Source organism: Lolium rigidum, chromosome 4 (assembly GCF_022539505.1).
Source record: "Lolium rigidum isolate FL_2022 chromosome 4, APGP_CSIRO_Lrig_0.1, whole genome shotgun sequence".
Taxonomy (NCBI): domain Eukaryota; kingdom Viridiplantae; phylum Streptophyta; class Magnoliopsida; order Poales; family Poaceae; genus Lolium; species Lolium rigidum.
This window is the reverse complement of record NC_061511.1, coordinates 281,133,301-281,150,442: the sequence shown is the minus strand read 5'-3', so window position 1 is coordinate 281,150,442 and position 17,142 is coordinate 281,133,301. Positions and strand designations below refer to the sequence as shown.

The window sequence follows — 17,142 nt, the reverse complement described above, 5'->3', positions numbered from 1 at the left end:
TCTCATGCATAGTATACTAATAGTGCCCGCACCTTGTCCTAATTAGCTTGGACTACCGGATCTTTGCAATGCACATGTTTTAACCAAGTGTCACAATGGGGTACCTCCATGCCACCTGTACAAAGGTCTAAGGAGAAAGCTCGCATTTTGGATTTCTCGCTTTTGATTATTCTCAACTTAGACATCCATACCGGGACAACATGGACAACAGATAATGGACTCCTCTTTAATGCATAAGCATGTGGCAACAATTATTATTCTCATATGAGATTGAGGATATATTTCCAAAACTGAAACTTCCACCATGAATCATGGCTTTAGTTAGCGGCCCAATGCTCTTCTCTAACAATATGCATGCTCCAACCATAAAGGTGGTAGATCTCTCTTACTTCGTGACAAGACGGACATGCATAGCAACTCACATGATATTCAACAAAGAATAGTTGATGGCGTCCCCGTAAGCATGGTTATCGCACAACAAGCAACTTAATAAGAGATAAAGTGCATAAGTACATATTCAATACCACAATAGTTTTTAAGCTATTTGTCCCATGAGCTATATATTGCAAAGGTGAATGATGGAATTTTAAAGGTAGCACTCAAGCAATTTAATTTGGAATGGCGGATAAATACCATGTAGTAGGTAGGTATGGTGGACACAAATGGCATAGTGGTTGGCTCAAGGATTTGGGATGCATGAGAAGTATTCCCTCTCGATACAAGGTTTAGGACAGCAAGGTTATTTGAAACAAACACAAGGATGAACGGTGCAGCAAAACTCACATAAAAGACATATTGTAAACATTATAAGACTCTACACCGTCTTCCTTGTTGTTCAAAACTCAATACTAGATATTATCTAGACTCTAGAGAAACCAAATATGCAAACCAAATTAGCAAGCTCTAAGTGTTTCTTCATTAATGGGTGCAAAGTATATGATGCAAGAGCTTAAACATGAGCACAACAATTGCCAAGTATCAAATTATCCAAGACATTTTAGAATTACTACATGTAGCATTTTCCAATTCCAACCATATAACAATTTAACGAAGAAGAAACTTCGCCATGAATACTATGAGTAGAGCCTAAGGACATACTTGTTCATATGCTACAGCGGAGCGTGTCTCTCTTCCACAAAGTGAATGCTAGGATCCATTTTATTCAAACAAAACAAAAACAAAAACAAACCGACGCTCCAAGCAAAGTGCATAAGATGTGACGGAATAAAAATATAGTTTTAGGGGAGGAACCTGATAATGTTGTTGATGAAGAAGGGGATGCCTTGGGCATCCCCAAGCTTAGACGCTTGAGTCTTCTTAAAATATGCAAGGGTGAACCACCGGGGCATCCCCAAGCTTAGAGCTTTCACTCTCCTTGATCATATTGCATCATACTCCTCTCTTGATCCTTGAAAACTTCCTCCACACCAAACTCGAAACAACTCATTAGAGGGTTAGTGCACAATAAAAATTAACATGTTCAGAGGTGACACAATCATTCTTAACACTTCTGGACATTCCATAAAGCTACTGGACATTAATGGATCAAAGAAATTCATCCAACATAGCAAAAGAGGCAATGCGAAATAAAAAGGCAGAATCTGTCAAAACAGAACAGTCCGTAAAGATGGATTTTATTAGGGCACCAGACTTGCTCAAATGAAAATGCCCAAATTGAATGAAAGTTGCGTACATATCTGAGGATCATGCACGTAAATTGGCTTAATTTTCTGAGCTACCTACAGGGAGGTAGACCCAGATTCGTGACAGCAAATAAATCTGGAACTGCGCAGTAATCCAAATCTAGTACTTACTTTACTATCAAAGACTTTACTTGGCACAACAAAACTCAAAACTAAGATAAGGAGAGGTTGCTACAGTAGTAAACAACTTCCAAGACACAAATATAAAACAAAGTACTGTAGCAAAATAAACACATGGGTTATCTCCCAAGAAGTTCTTTCTTTATAGCCGTTAAGATGGGCTCGGCAGTTTTAATGATGCACTCGCAAGAAATAGTATTTGAAGCAAAAGAGAGCATCAAGAGGCAAATTCAAAACACATTTAAGTCTAACATGCTTCCTATGCATAGGAATCTTGTAAATAAACAAGTTCATGAAGAGCAAAGTAACAAGCATAGGAAGATAAAACAAGTGTAGCTTCAAAAATTTCAGCACATAGAGAGGCATTTTAGTAACATGAAAATTTCTACAGCCATATTTTCCTCTCTCATAATAACTTTCAGTAGCATCATGAGCAAACTCAACAATATAACTATCACATAAAGCATTCTTATCATGAGTGTCATGCATAAAATTATTACTACTCCCAACATAAGCATAGTCAATTTCATTAGTTGTAGTGGGAGCAAATTCAACAAAGTAGCTATCATTATTATTCTCATCAAGTGTAGGAGGCATAGTATAATCACAATAAAATTTACTCTCCATAGTAGGTGGCACCAAAAGATCACTATCATTATAATCATCATAAATAGGAGGCAAAGTATCGTCAAAGTAAATTTTCTCCTCAATGCTTGGGGGACTAAAAAGATCATGAAAACCAGCTTCCCCAAGCTTAGAACTTTCTATATCATTATCAACAATGGTGTTCAAAGCGTTCATACTAATATTACTACCAAGCATGCAAATAAGGTTCCATAGGTTTTTTAATTTTCGCATCAAACCATCCATGTCTTAAATCAGGAAATAGAATAAGAAGCTCATTGTTGTCCATTATGCCAAACTAGTGTAAACAAGAAACAAAAAGATGCAATTGCAGGATCTAAAGGAAATAGCTTCGAGTACTTACAACGGCGAAAATAGCTTAGTAGCCGAGATCCGGAGTGTGAGTACCTCTTTTACCTTTCCTCCCCGGCAACGGCGCCAGAAAATAGCTTGATGTCTACGGGAGCTTCTATTCTTGTAGACAGTGTTGGGCCTCCAAGAGCAGAGGTTTGTAGAACAAGCAGCAAGTTTCCCTTAAGTGGATCACCCAAGGTTTATCGAACTCGTGGAGGAAGAGGTCAAAGATATCCCTCTCATGCAACCCTGCAACCACAAAGCAAGAAGTCTCTTGTGTCCCCAACACACCTAATAGGTGCACTAGTTCGGCGAAGATATAGTGAAATACAGGTGGTATGAATGAATATGTGCAGTAGCAACGGCGCCAGAAAATAGCTTGCTGGCGTGTAGTTGATGGTGGTAATATGGCAGCAGTAGTAACGCAGTAAAACAAGAAACAAGCAGCGATAGCGTATTTAGGAACAAGGCCTAGGGATTAGACTTTCACTAGTGGACACTCTCAACTTTGATCACATAACAGAATAGATAGATGCATACTCTACACTCTCTTGTTGGATGATGAACACATTGCGTAGGATTACACGAACCCTCAATGCCGGAGTTAAAAAGCTCCACAATTCAATGTTCATATTTAAATAACCTTAGAGCGCATGAAAGATCAACACGACTAAACCAAGTACTAACACAAGCATGCACACTCGTCACCTTCACACTATGTAGGAGGAATAGATCACATCAATACTATCATAGCAATAGTTAACTTCACAATCTACAAGAGATCATGATCATAGCATACGCCAAGTACTAACACGGATGCACACACCGTCACCATTACACCGTGCGGGAGGAATAAACTACTTTAATGACATCACTAGAGTAGCACATAGATAAATTGTGATACAAAACACATTGCAATCATAAAGAGATATAAATAAGCACTTCACTACGCCATTCATAACAGTGAATAAGTATTCTGTGTAATATAGCCTAAGAGACCCACACGGTGCACACACTGTCACCTTTACACACGTGGGACAAGGAGTCTCCGGAGATCACATAAGTAAAATTCACTTGACTAGCATAACGACATCTAGATTACAAGCATCATCATATGAATCTCAATCATGTAAGGCAACTCATGAGATTATTGTATTGAAGCACATAGGAGAGAGATGAACCACATAGCTACCGGTACAGCCCCGAGCCTCGATGGAGAACTACTCCATCCTCATGGGAGACAAGCAGCGTTGATGAAGATGGCGGTGGTGTCGATGGAGAAGCCTTCCGGGCACTTCCCCGCTCCGGCAGCGTGCCGGAACGAGACTCCTCGTCCCCCGGATCTTGGCTTCGCGATGGCGGCGGCTCGCGGAAGGTTTTCCGTATCGTGGTTTTTCGCATCGGGGGTTTCGCGACGGAGGCTTTAAGTAGGCGGAAGGGCAGAGTCGGAGGGCTGACGAGGGGCCCACACCATAGGGCGGCGCGGGCCCCCTCTGGCCGCGCGGCCCTATGGTGGCGGCGCCTCGTCGCCCCACTTCATATCCCTTTCGGTCTTCCGGAAGGTTCGTGGCAAAATAGGACCCCGGGTCTTGATTTCGTCCAATTCCGAGAATATTTCGTTACTAGGATTTCGAAACCAAAAACAGCAGAAAACGAAGAATCGGCTCTTCGGCATCTTGTTAATAGGTTAGTTCCAGAAAATGCACGAATATGACATAAAGTGTGCATAAAACATGTAGGTATCATCAATAATATGGCATGGATCATAAGAAATTATCGATACGTCGGAGACGTATCAGAAAACAACAGGATTAAAATACTGTAGGCACGGGGACGGATAACGGGCGTTGCATGGATGAGAGAAACTCATGTAACAATCAAGCAGGGCATTTGCCGATAATAATAAAACGGTGTCCAAGTACAAAGCAATCAATAGGCATGTGTTCCAATTATAGTCGTACGTGCTCGCAATGAGAAACTTGCACAACATCTTTTGTCCTACCAGCACGGTGGCAGTACGGCCTCAAGGGAATCTATCTGGATATTAAGGTACTCCTTTTAATAGAGTACCGGAGCAAAGCATTAACACTCCGTGAACACATGTGATCCTCACATCACTACCATCCCCTCCGGTTGTCCCGATTTCTGTCACTTCGGGGCCATTGGTTCCGGACAGCGACATGTGTATACAACTTGCAGGTAAGACCATAAACAATGAATATCATGATGAAATAATAACATGTTCAGATCTGAGATCATGGCACTCGGGCCCTAGTGACAAGCATTAAGCATAACAAGTTGCAACAATATCATCAAAGTACCAATTACGGACACTAGGCACTATGCCCTAACAATCTTATACTATTACATGACCAATCTCATCCAATCCCTACCATCCTCTTCAGCCTACAGCGGGGGAATTACTCACACATGGATGGGGGGAACATGGCTGGTCGATGGAGAGGCGTCAGTGGTGATGGTGGCGATGATCTCCTCCAATTCCCCGTCCCGGCGGAGTGCCAGAACGGAGACTTCTGGCTCCCGAGACGGAGTTTCGCGATGTGGCAGCGTTCTGGAAGGTTTATGGCGACTTCGACTTCCTCCCGTGCGTTTTTAGGTCGAAGGCAATAAGTAGTCCGAAGGAGGGCGTCGGGGGCCGACCGAGGCCGCCACACACTAGGGCCGCGCGGGCCCCTCCTGGGCCGCGCCGGCCTAGTGTGTGGGGCCCTAGGGCCCCCACCTGGCTCGCCCTTCTGGCCCCGCCAATATTCTGGGAAAATAGGACCTTCTGCATAAATTCCGAGGATTTTCCCGAAAGTTGGATTTCCGCACAAAAACGAGATACCAGAACAGTTCTGCTGAAAACAGCGTTAGTCCGTGTTAGTTGCATCCAAAATACACAAATTAGAGGCAAAACAATAGCAAAAGTGTTCGGGAAAGTAGATACGTTTTGGACGTATCACCGATATTCGCTGCGAAGAAACAACACTCAGTCGTCGTCCTTCTCGGAGCTGTCGACGTGGTAGTTCCGGCGGCAACGCGTCTCATCGAACACCTTGACGCTCATGTCCCTGTCGCCGAAGTAGGAGAACACAAGCACGAAGCCGGCTTGGAGGCTGTGGTGGCGCGCGAACTTCTCCCAGCCGATGTGGAGGTACATCTTGCCGCGCGCGTCGTAGATCACGTCAACGATCCACCGGTAGTAGCCGCACGAATCCTCCCGCAGATGCAGCGTGCGCGGGCGGTCGTCGCCGGCGACGTAGTCGGCGAAGGTGTCCGGCAGCCTCTAGATGCCGCGTGGGTCGCCCTTGAGGACGAGGACGACTCGAACAGCACGGGCCCCTCCTCGTCCATCTCCGACGATGAAGACGACGGCATGGCAGGCGACGGCGTGCGTGCTCCTCTGCCGTGGCCACGGCCACGACCACGGCCCCGACCTCGGCCTCGACCAGACATGGCGTCGTCTTTTCAGATGGTGGCGGCTAGGGTTGGGGAGAGAGGGGATAGGGTTTGTGTGTGAGAGGGACGATGAGAGGTGGCCCTTTTTATAGGCCGGAGGAAGGCGGGGGAGCGGGGAGCGGTGGCGCTCATTAATGGCGGCACGAAGAGCAAGGCGCGCACGACGGGTTCGCTGCGCGTCTGCGGAAACTGCACCGCCGCTGCGCCCCAATTAATTCTCGTCGTGAGGTAGGCAACGGTTAGGTTAAAATTGAATGAGCCGCTGACGCGTCGGTCCCGCCACTCCCCGTTGACGTCGACTTTTGGGTTGATTGGCTGACAGGCGGCTCCCACGCCCAAAAATTTCAGCCTCGCGAGGTGCCGGCGCGCCCGATTCGTGCCTTCGCGAAGGGGCCGGCACGGGGTTGCCGACAATTCTATTGGGCTCCAAAATTGACCGGCGCAGTTTGATGCGCGCCGGTGCGAGCCCATTTTCGCTCCGGCCCCAAAAATACTATCGGGGACGCTGGTGGAGATGCTCTTAGAAGTAGGAACAACATCCTCTAGAGGTTTGAACGATATCTCCAGCTCAGAAGAAAAACATTAACCACGATGCCCGGCTCAAAAAAATAAACGAACAAGCTAATCTGCATGCTCATCGAAGAAGAATAAAAATGCGTGGTCGGCAGGATTCGAACCTGCGCGGGCAAAGCCCACATGATTTCTAGTCATGCCCGATAACCACTCCGGCACGACCACAACATGTCTTATGTCAAGACTTTTACACACAAGACCTATGTTTCCCGCGATGGCAGGCTGCACATTCATCTCTGACCTACCTATGAGAAGGAAATTATAATTTCATAGTGTAAATGTAATCATCATGGAAACCAAACCCACTAATGTAGAACGGAGTACATGTTCTTCACGTATTACCTGCAAAGGTTGTTAACTGCACTGCGTGCTTTTTAGTGTGCCATCTAAGACAGTAGAGCTGAGCTTTTCAGCAAGGTTAATATACTGCAGAAACTAGAGCACGCTAGCATTTCTCTATGCCTGTTGGGAGTCCTTTTGTGGTTTTGATGGCATAAAGCTATGGCACAAAACCTCGACAAACAATATTGGCATTTTGGCACGGCCAACATCTCTTGGTTTTCGCATTTCGACTCCCCCGATGCCCCCAGTGACACCAGAATCACACCATGGAGTGCTGTCAGCTGCTCCAACTCCTAGATCTTGAGGAGCTTCAGCAGCTTGGAGAAGATGGAGTACACCGCTCATGACCTGCTCGACATAGTGCTGGAGCTCCAGCTTGACAGCAGCATAGAAGGCCTGGTTCTTGAGCACGAGCATGTCAAGCTAGATCTGCTCAGAGGTCGACTGTCAACAGCCTGGTTTGTGGAACCAACATAAACTGGGAATGCAACAATACTTCAAACAAGTAACAGCAGACCATTTGGCACAATCAGAAACATCAAAATCACAACTGGACAGAAACACAAGACACGACATCAAAACATAGACTTTCATGACTCAGGTAACATAGGCAGAAAGCTTTAACATCACAACTTTAAAGATTTCATGTTCATTAACATGGGTGCATTCCAGTTCCACCACCACCTGGTGGTCAAAATGTGTGTACTGGGATTTTCCAGCAACTGAATCAAAAAGCTTGTCAAAGATTTTTGCAACTAAACCTAGTGATACGGAACCCATATCATAAACACGATGCCCAGAAAGATAATTGTCTCGTGGACTGCACCCTGTTAAACCAGAGTACGAGTAACGTCTAATCTTTTATTAACTGTAAAACGAATTCTCTCATCCCGACAAGATTATAGCAGCATGTTCTCTTAAGAGGAGGTGGCATCCTTCAGGTACGCAATGAGATCAGCACGGTCCTGTGGCTTCTTCAGTCCAGGGAAGACCATCTTGGTTCCAGGAATGTACTGCATGGGAATAACAAGGTTTGTATTAACAAGATATCATGCATGGGAATAACAAGAACATGCTACAAACTGAAGGAAGGACATACTGGCAAAATGAATTAGCAGGACAACAGCCAGAATATGAATAAAGGATTCCAAAGGAATTGTGAACAAGCTTCAAGCTCTTAATAGGTCAGAATCTTTACATCATCAAATTATCACCAGAGGAAAAACATAAACAACAATCCCAATGTGGATTGAAGGATACAAGTTAGACTAGCATCAGATTTGTACTGGAATGCCTAGACATAACTAACAATAACAATGTGAGGTGCTGTTTGGATAGTGGAGTATGTCGGTAACCAACATACTAAAACAGTCTAAATAGACACAAATAACATCTGTGATCTGCTGATAGCTACTCTTCATCAATTAGCAAACATCATCTATTGTCTCATATGGAAAAAAATATTTTCAAGAGTTGCCAGCGCCAAGTATTTTCAGCTACTTCTATATGGTTCCCCCACAGTTTATTAAGAGAAGAAAACAACAGGCAGTGCATCTCAACAGATGAAATCGCAAATTAGATAACTGAAGTCCCTCCCTTGCCATACAGTATTCACACAGAAAGTCTATATTATGTATGGCATAAAGTATTCATACACAAAGTCTATATCATGTACATACATCCAGAGGCTAAAGTGGGCAGTCATACAAATAAAAACACCCTAATGTCTTTCAGCAACTACACGGTTCCTTATAAGCAAGACAAATCACAGTTCAAGAATTATAGTCATCATCCTCAAACAAAAACATGCAGCAAAGTTAGAGAATGCTTCCTACTGTCACCCTCACACAGGAGTACATCCCAACATATGAGATGACAGAGTGGATAACAGAAGTTCCTATCGCAAGCATTCCATAGTAAAACACCACAGCAAATGGAACTTCTGAAGTAACAAAGTGCTCACTAAACATACCTTCTTAGGGTTAAGCAAGTAGTCGTACAGAGTGTTCTCCTCCCATTCCACAGCCTTGTTCTTGTTCGCCGCAGAGTAGGAGTAGCCAGCGGTGGTACCCGACTGCCTCCCAAACAGACCATGCAAGTTAGGACCTGGAAAGAACAAACAAAACTGGGTATAATCTGAGGCTACATAATCTTGAAAATAACCAGCAATGTAAGATAGGTATAACACAAACACATCATGTGCTCATGTATCCATGGTAAGATAGGTTGCATGGAAAACCAGCATATGGCCACCAATTTAACACATCAACTAATATGCACTGACATGAGAGGCTACGCTACATAATCTTGAAAATAACCAGAAATGTAATCGGACTAATTCCATTTCCGTCGGTGCATCTCTTGCACAAGACCAAGCACAGGTATACACTAATAGCGACAAAACACTCAAGAACCAAACTGAGATTAACCTCAAGCGGAGACAGCGCACCAGCAGTAATCCAATCGAGCTAATAAGGCAACTAGGCTTTCAAAACGATAACTAGAGCATGATTTGAGCGACGAGTAAACTAGTAATCTCTAGGCACGTGCAGATTCATCATAGCAATAACAGCAAAGCACCAGAAGTCGTATCGACCAGCGCGAGCATAAGCAGCAACAACCCGCTTGCTCCAATCGACTACCCCATCACCAAACGCAACAGATCTGGGCGCGATTCGTCACAGCACGAAGGGCACACGCAGATCTACCCGTGCAACTCCCGATCTGATCTGAAGCACCTCTCTACGCAAGCAGATCGAACTCGAGTTCTCGAGATCCCCCCATACCCCGGCGCCCGACACACGGAGAGGCTGGACACGCTTAAGGAAAGGCGTGGAGGAAATCGATGGTGGGGGCGGTGTCGCTCGTTACCTTGCTTGTGGCCGGCGCCCTGCTCGACGGTGTGGCACTGGGCGCACTTGGTCTTGAAGATCTTGGCGCCGGCGGCCGGGTTGCCGGGGGGAGCCTCGGAAAAGGAAGCCATCGCCGCCGCCGCCGCACGGAAGCAGAGACTCGCCGGGAGGACTCGAGGGGAGAGAGAGAGAGGCCAAGTGAAACTTTTGCTCGCGATTTCGTGGGGGCTGTGTTGTATAGACCGGTCCAACGCGTGGAAGTACGGGACTGCCCCTGGGGTCGTGCGCGTGGGGAAGGGTAGTTTGGGGAGAATGGGAGGTTCGGGAAGGTTTCCGTGTCTTGGAGGAAAAGGAAAGGGCAGGGGGGTCGGCGGCGCGTGGATGGGATGGTAGGCGTGGACACCAAACGCTCCGCTGGATGTGTAGGGCTTTGTGTGGACCGGGTCGCATACTTTTCTTTGTTCGCCGTGCACTTGTGTCGTCGGATGGGGAAAGGGGAATCGTGTCCGTTGGTGGGTAATGGCCGATCCTAGTTGAAATTAGGGTATCTCCACCGGCCAATGCAAACGGATGCGTCGGCCGAGTCCTCTTGCGCAAATAAGGAGAAAACCCCGTGCAATCGCCGGTATGTACCGGTGGAGCTCGCACACCGGCTGTTCGAGGAGAATCGGACGGTCCCTTGGCTGATGGGCCTGCCGAGCAGGGGCTTGTACCTCAACCACGCCATGTCCCGGTGCCTCTGATATCGCACAAGGGACGCCAAAGACAATATGAGATCTAACGTCGTCGATTCATCCTCTCGCTGAATCTACGCGATGATCCGGCATTCGCCCTTGGCTCCTACAACTGGTCCACCTTGGGGACCTGGGAGTTCGACTCGCGCCGCCGGGCAGGTTACTTATGAGACGTCGACTTCTTCAACAAGGAGCACCCCGCCTGCTTCGACGACAATGAGGAGGGCACCTTGGAGGGGGAGGATGAACTCCACCCGCCAAACCTCCCTGATGAGGACGCGATAGGAGGGCTTCCACACTGGCCCAAGGGAGGCCAACGACCCTTCCAACGACTCCTCCCGCATCAACAACGCCTCCGCCCGCACCACAGACCACCTCCGGCGCTTTAGCAACCTCTGCATTATCTGTGGCCTTGGGCGCCTTCGGTCTTCATCGACCTTGGCGACGATGACACGTAGGCGGCCATGGCGGGCCCCCTTGTTAGCTAGGGCTATTTTCAAGATTCTTCAATTTTTTGCCCAATAGAAATCAGGACGTGTAGGGTGTACACACCCCAATAGAATCGACCAAACATAGCCGAAACAAGGGATTCAGTACACTGTACACATGGTGATAGATCCACACCGTCAGCTGCTTTTTATCGGGCGAGCAACCACTTCCAATTATAGACAAGGAAACAGCATGCACAGATAATTATCTACGAATCAAACAGTTGTTCCAGATGAACATTGTGAACAGGGAAAGAATCACTTCCTTAACTTCTGAACCACCGGGGGTCAGTGTTCTTCAGCTAGAGCTCCATTATTTTCAGGTATATACAATGTTCTAAGTAATTCTTAGGCAGTAGAACTACGGCATTAGTGGATATGGTACACGTAGGTACATACGCTGCTACGGTTAACAAGTGACAAAAGGTGGTGGTGGTGGCGAACGCAGCATAACATCAACCGTGGACACAGGGAGTGGCACGGATGATGCTTCAGCTGCGCGGGTTCAAAGCTATCTTGTTCTCCAGGATCCTAGTAGGGGAGACTTGAAGTTGGGTTAGTGCCAGTGTGGAGTAGAAGCCCTGCATTCAAACAAGATTCATGTCTTATAAGTGAAACGCTGATGTTGTTCACCAAATATTTACTGCGAGAAGATGACAATATTCAGAGTTTCGGCAAGGTCAATGTTTTATTGTGCTCATTATCAATTGCTTACTTCGGCTTTCTTCCACCAGCAGACAACTTAGTGGGGGGTTCTGGCTTGCTCGGAGACTGAGATAGCCGGCGTGGTGGCGGAGGAGGTGGTGGTGGCTGCAGATCAGTTCAGCAAAAGGTCAAATCTAATGTTAAGACACATTCCTTAGAATATGCATCCAATAAAGAATTTTTTCAAAATAACACAACGGCTATTATTCTGTAACAAAATAAAAGCACATACATTTGGTGCCCTTGTCTTTCCGCTTCCAGTATGTGAAGATGTTGCATTTTTTGATGCAGATACTCGAGATCCAAGTGTCTCCTGAATACCCTACAAAAGAATCATAATAGCAATTACATCTTTGCTGTCTACTTCAATTCTCTATCATATTATAATAACTGTAATTTGTCAGCAATACAATTATGATGTACAATGGGTGATTGTAAAGCTTATTTGAAGTCTCATAATGAGGTGGGAGCTGTTTGCATGATGATGTAACAATAGTGTAAATTCTAAATTTTCGGCTTTCTGCAGCAACCTGCAGCTAATTTCCACTGAAAGAAGGATTATCAGCATACAGTGAGTCAATAGACGAGCGTTCAAGATACAGGGAGAACACAGCATGCAATCATCTTAGTGAGAAAGTAAACACAATACTTTAATCTAAATGACCAAGGAGAACAGCAATCTGGATCTATTTGCAGCTACCAGCCTATCACTGCTGTACTACATGCATGTATATTTGACAATAGCAACGCCAAACGAAAACAAGTTCACTGTTCTTTACCTGCTTATTTGGCTTTCTGGCGTTCTCCACCACTCGATTGGCTCTCACATCCGAAGACAAGATTTTCCTTGGAGGAAGATTAACAGAACTACATAATTAAGAATAGTTGTTATAGCAGTTACGACTAAACCAATTCTGACAATCCAAAGCATTACAGATCCATAATAAAATAAGCACCTTGATTTTTGTTTCCCACCAACTTGAAGTTCCAACCTTTCTTGGACATAGCTGCTAAATGATGTAAAAATAGGCTATCAAAATATGGTACATCACAATTAATTGAGCACATTTGATTAAGCTTGTAAAAATACCTTTTTATTTCTGGCTTCCTAGCTTTAACAAGATTTGGAGTAACTGCCTTTTTGGGAGTAGCCTGCATGAGGAACAGAGACAAAATAGTCAGAAATATATATGTGTTTCATTATTTTTCATGGTTAACTGAAACAAAGAGTTAACCCCTTTCAGCATATTTAAGGAAATGCAATTAATGCCATGTTATGCTAAGAGAAGGATATTGGAACGTACTGCTGTGACCATAGCACCATTTGAATTATCCGGCAATCCTCTCAACCTTATAGGTGTTTTTGGATCCAATTTTAGGCTACTCCCTTTGGCAGTAGGGCGTTTTTCTCCCGTTGAAGGGCGACAAGGAGTGATGGCAACAGCAGCATGCTTTGGTGCACTTTCCCTGCCGAGGCGTCGTTCAGGAGTCGAAGGGCAACCGGGGCCACCAACATTCGCATGCTTTAGCACAGAGTCTCTGGCAACAGGGCGTCTCTCAGCAGTAGAAGGCCTGCGAAGAGTAATAGCATCGGCAGGCTTTGGTGCAGTTTCTCTGGAAACAGGGCGTCTCTCAGCAGTAGAAGGCCTGCGTAGAGGAATAACATCGCCATGCTTTGGTGCAGTTTCTCTGGTTAAAGGGCGTCTCTCAGCAGTAGAATGTCGATGCAGGCTGACAACTTCAGCATTCGTGTGCACAATCCCTCTGGTGACAGGGCGCCTTTGAGCACTAGATGGCCAACATGGATTGGCAGTACCACCAAGCTTTGGTGCACTCTCTCTGGTTATAGGGCGCCTTTCGGCAGTAGAAGGTCGTTGTGGGGTAGCAACATTGGCATGCTTTGGTGTCAGCTCTTTGGTGGTAAGGCGCCTATCAGGAGTAGAAGGTCGACATGGGGTAGCAGTGTTGGCATTCTTTGGTGCCGACTCTTTGGTGATAGGGCGCCTATCAGCAGTAGATGGCCTGCGTGGGGTAGCAATGTTGGCATCCTTTGGTGCCAACTCTTTAGTGATAGGGCGCTTATCAGCAGTAGATGGTCGACGTGGGCTAGCAATACTTGTTTGATTTGCTGCCAGATCTCTAGTCGCAAGGCGTCTTTGAGCAGTGGAGGGGCGACATGGGCTAGCCATACTAGCAGGACCCCGTGAACCATCTCTGGTGACAGGTCGCCGTTCCCTAGAGGAGGGCCGTTGGGACGCTGCTGATGAAGGTCTTCTAAGAGCCATAACACCAGGATCTTCTTTTGTCACAAGTTTGCTTCTTACTGTGGTGCCACCGACATTGCTGGTTGCTGCTCTAGGCTTTCGCAATGATTGAACATTCCCAGGTTTGGTTTTCTGGTTTATAACAGTGGAGTTGCTTGATTGAGGACCCTGAAAATTGTTCATGAAAAATATATTATTAGTTTACAGGAAAATTTATTGTTATGGAGCTTATCATAAATGCAGGTATTCTTTTTGTGCCTTGCATGACAGAGCAGTTGGTCATCTTTATGGGGTCCAGGCCACAATGATAGTTATCATAAAATAAGGCAAATGTAGATAGCAGCAATATTCCTTAGTTCTAGGAAGACAAACACCAAATAAAGATGAAAAGGTCAATAATGTATCAAGATTTAGTGTGCCAGTACCTTATTGATAAATGTTTGATCAGGAACACAACTAGAAGTCATCTTAACCGTCCTAGGAATGATTTTTGAAGCTTGACTAATTGGGGAGCATTTCTCAATAGTTCTCTTAAGATTCACCTTAGTCTCATGGGGCATCACCAGATCATCTTGACTACATTTAGCATTTTGCTGCAACATATCCATCCTGTCAGAACAATTTTCAACGCTTGCATTTTCTCCAGTTTCTTCACCAATCATCTGTAAGCCTCCAGCTGATGAAGAATGAGTCGCTGAGGAAATTCCATTACTTAACCTCTTATTATGATCATTGTAGCATCCCAGTCCATGCTCAGATGTGGATTCAGCTGCTATTTGCCCCATGCAATCATCAAAATGTGTTCCAGATCCAGCAGGAGATGCATGCTTTCCAACTGGTTCATCTTCTCCTGTCTGACTAGAATCACTACCATCGCCACTGTACTCTAGATTAAGCTCGGTTTGTTGGTTTTGTTGTTGTAGAGCCTTTAGCTCTCTGATCCTCTTAAAGTATTCTTCAAAGTACGCCTTCTTCTTGGCAACTAATCCATTGAATTTAACGAACTCCTCAGTACGTCTGTCATTGGTGAAAACAGACCACTTCTCCCATTCTAGTGATTCCAAATCAAATCTTCCAAAAGATATGGAACCATGGTCAAACACTTGCGTTGTTCCCTATAGAATAGAAATAAACCAGATAAAAAGTGTGAGATTATTAGCAATGGTGGAGATTCTTCACTTACAGGAGGCAGTTAGCACCTAAAGGAGCCTAGCTCACATTACTTACTAATACAGGGATGTCTGATAGTTAGCATAGAGTTCTAGCAATTTCAGTTGCATCAGGTAGATAGGCATTCTTAGTCTATCATCAATCTTTACTTTGACTGAACATCGTATATGCTGATTAAAAAAAACAGTTCCTTACCACATACCTAAAATACAGTAATTAACATGGAATGAATGGCCATTTTATCATATATTCATATCAGGTAAAAAAATTCTAAAATTATACATATCATGAGAGACATTACCTGAGAACTATCCTGCACGGGTGATTCCTCACGCGGCCATGCAAAACAGTTTTGATTGACTTCTGTCGCCATAGTATACTGCACGTCTAATTCATTACAGCTGTAATTTCCACTACCAAACCCTGTAAAATCAAACCAGCCATAATCATAAGTACAAAGCCATAACTGAAGTTTCATTTAGACAGTCAAACAGAAGATTACTAACAGATGTTGTTATCTACTGCTTTTTTGTAGAACTAAAAAAAAACTAGTGTTTTTCCAGCAAATTCATCAGGAGTCAAGTATCTGGAGCTAGGTCTACTAGAAAATCTCTAAATCCACCATGGTTTTATTCCAACTAGTGGCGTCTCTGATAATAGCAAGTGCTATCTAGCAAGGAAGAACAGCATCCTTACCCTGAGCAGCACCTTTAATTGGACTAAAATTTAGTAATGAAATGGAAGGCTAAAAGCTCAAAAACAATTTGGCAATCCATCCTGCACGGAAGGTGGTGTAAATTCCCCCCAAAGTCCACTACTATCATGGAATCAATAAGTTCCCATCGCCGCAAATTAATTCATGGATCGTGGTCACTTCCAGCTGCAGCGTTGGGCCCTTAAACACCTGCCTCACCACACCTACCCTCAGAAGACAACATGTCACCAACACGAAATTTCTGACATGATATACATCCGACAACTAGTCAAACGCAAGTGAACGTAACCCCACGGAAAGAAATTGCACGCACTATTTTACCCAAGCCAAGACAAGTTCCTGAAATTGGAGATTCCGAGTGGTATTTTACAAGTTCTTGAAATTGGAGATTCTGAGTGGTAAATTTGAAAAGAAACGCGCACAGAACTGAAAATAAAGCGCTTGAAGAGAACGAGCCGCAAGAATGAATGGTGGTTCAACTACTGAAAACCCCAAGAGAAACACTGGCTGGCTCCCCTGTACAGGCTTATAGGCAAAGCACGGCCAAATCTAGAAACTTTTTGAAGGGAAATTTTTGCAGAAACCGCGCCCTAGATTACGCCCTTGCCAAGTTAAGCGCAGATCTAGGCGGCGTGCGTGGGTATGCACCCGAAATTTGCGGGGATCAGGTTCGGGTTTAAGCAAGCAAAATCAGTGGACGAGCAAAAGAAAGAAAGAAACACTCGTACCTCAAGAACCCCCGGCCAAGATTGCGGGCGGAGTGGAGACAGACGGGCGACGAGGTGGTGGACCGGGGCGGGTGGCCTAGGGCGCGCGGCGGCGGTACGCTCCAGGGGAGATTCTAGACCCGCATTGGGAGCAAGAGGAAAGGTACAGGGTGGTGGAGTACGAGGCTGCGGTTCGGCCCCGCCGTCGAGTAACGGGCGAGCACTCCGGCCCGGAAGTCGATCCGGCGAGCGCGGCGCGGCAGATCCGGGGAGGGGGGAACTGCTGCTGGCGCACTGTGGCCTCCTTCTTCTTGTTCTTCTTCTGGTGGCGA

General features: G+C 45.4%; 2 protein-coding genes and 1 non-coding gene across 4 annotated transcripts; all 3 read right to left on the bottom strand.

The window, feature by feature from the left end:
• Nucleotides 1-6,916: 6,916 nt before the first annotated feature.
• On the bottom strand, nucleotides 6,917-6,998 carry TRNAS-AGA. The gene has a single exon. It is a non-coding gene; the product is annotated as a tRNA-Ser (tRNA).
• A 784-nt stretch (nucleotides 6,999-7,782) lies between these two features.
• LOC124707869 (cytochrome c-like) lies at nucleotides 7,783-10,195 on the bottom strand. The gene is made up of 3 exons (XM_047239567.1): nucleotides 10,047-10,195; nucleotides 9,148-9,281; nucleotides 7,783-8,188 (listed from the first exon to the last, which is right to left on the bottom strand). The coding sequence occupies exons 1-3, from the start codon at nucleotides 10,156-10,158 to the stop codon at nucleotides 8,093-8,095; spliced, it is 342 nt and encodes a 113-aa protein (XP_047095523.1). The 5' UTR covers nucleotides 10,159-10,195; the 3' UTR covers nucleotides 7,783-8,092.
• Nucleotides 10,196-11,498: 1,303 nt separating this feature from the next.
• Nucleotides 11,499-16,913, bottom strand: LOC124707868 (proteoglycan 4-like). Of its 2 annotated transcripts, none has more exons than XM_047239564.1 (10): nucleotides 16,832-16,913; nucleotides 15,690-15,811; nucleotides 14,644-15,333; nucleotides 13,259-14,386; nucleotides 13,045-13,106; nucleotides 12,911-12,964; nucleotides 12,734-12,821; nucleotides 12,187-12,276; nucleotides 11,965-12,059; nucleotides 11,499-11,830 (listed from the first exon to the last, which is right to left on the bottom strand). In XM_047239564.1, the coding sequence occupies exons 2-10, from the start codon at nucleotides 15,759-15,761 to the stop codon at nucleotides 11,806-11,808; spliced, it is 2,304 nt and encodes a 767-aa protein (XP_047095520.1). In that variant the 5' UTR covers nucleotides 15,762-15,811; nucleotides 16,832-16,913; the 3' UTR covers nucleotides 11,499-11,805. The 2 variants fall into 2 exon arrangements, with proteins under 2 accessions (XP_047095520.1, XP_047095521.1); XM_047239565.1 differs by having other exon boundaries at nucleotides 12,911-12,961.
• Nucleotides 16,914-17,142: the final 229 nt, after the last annotated feature.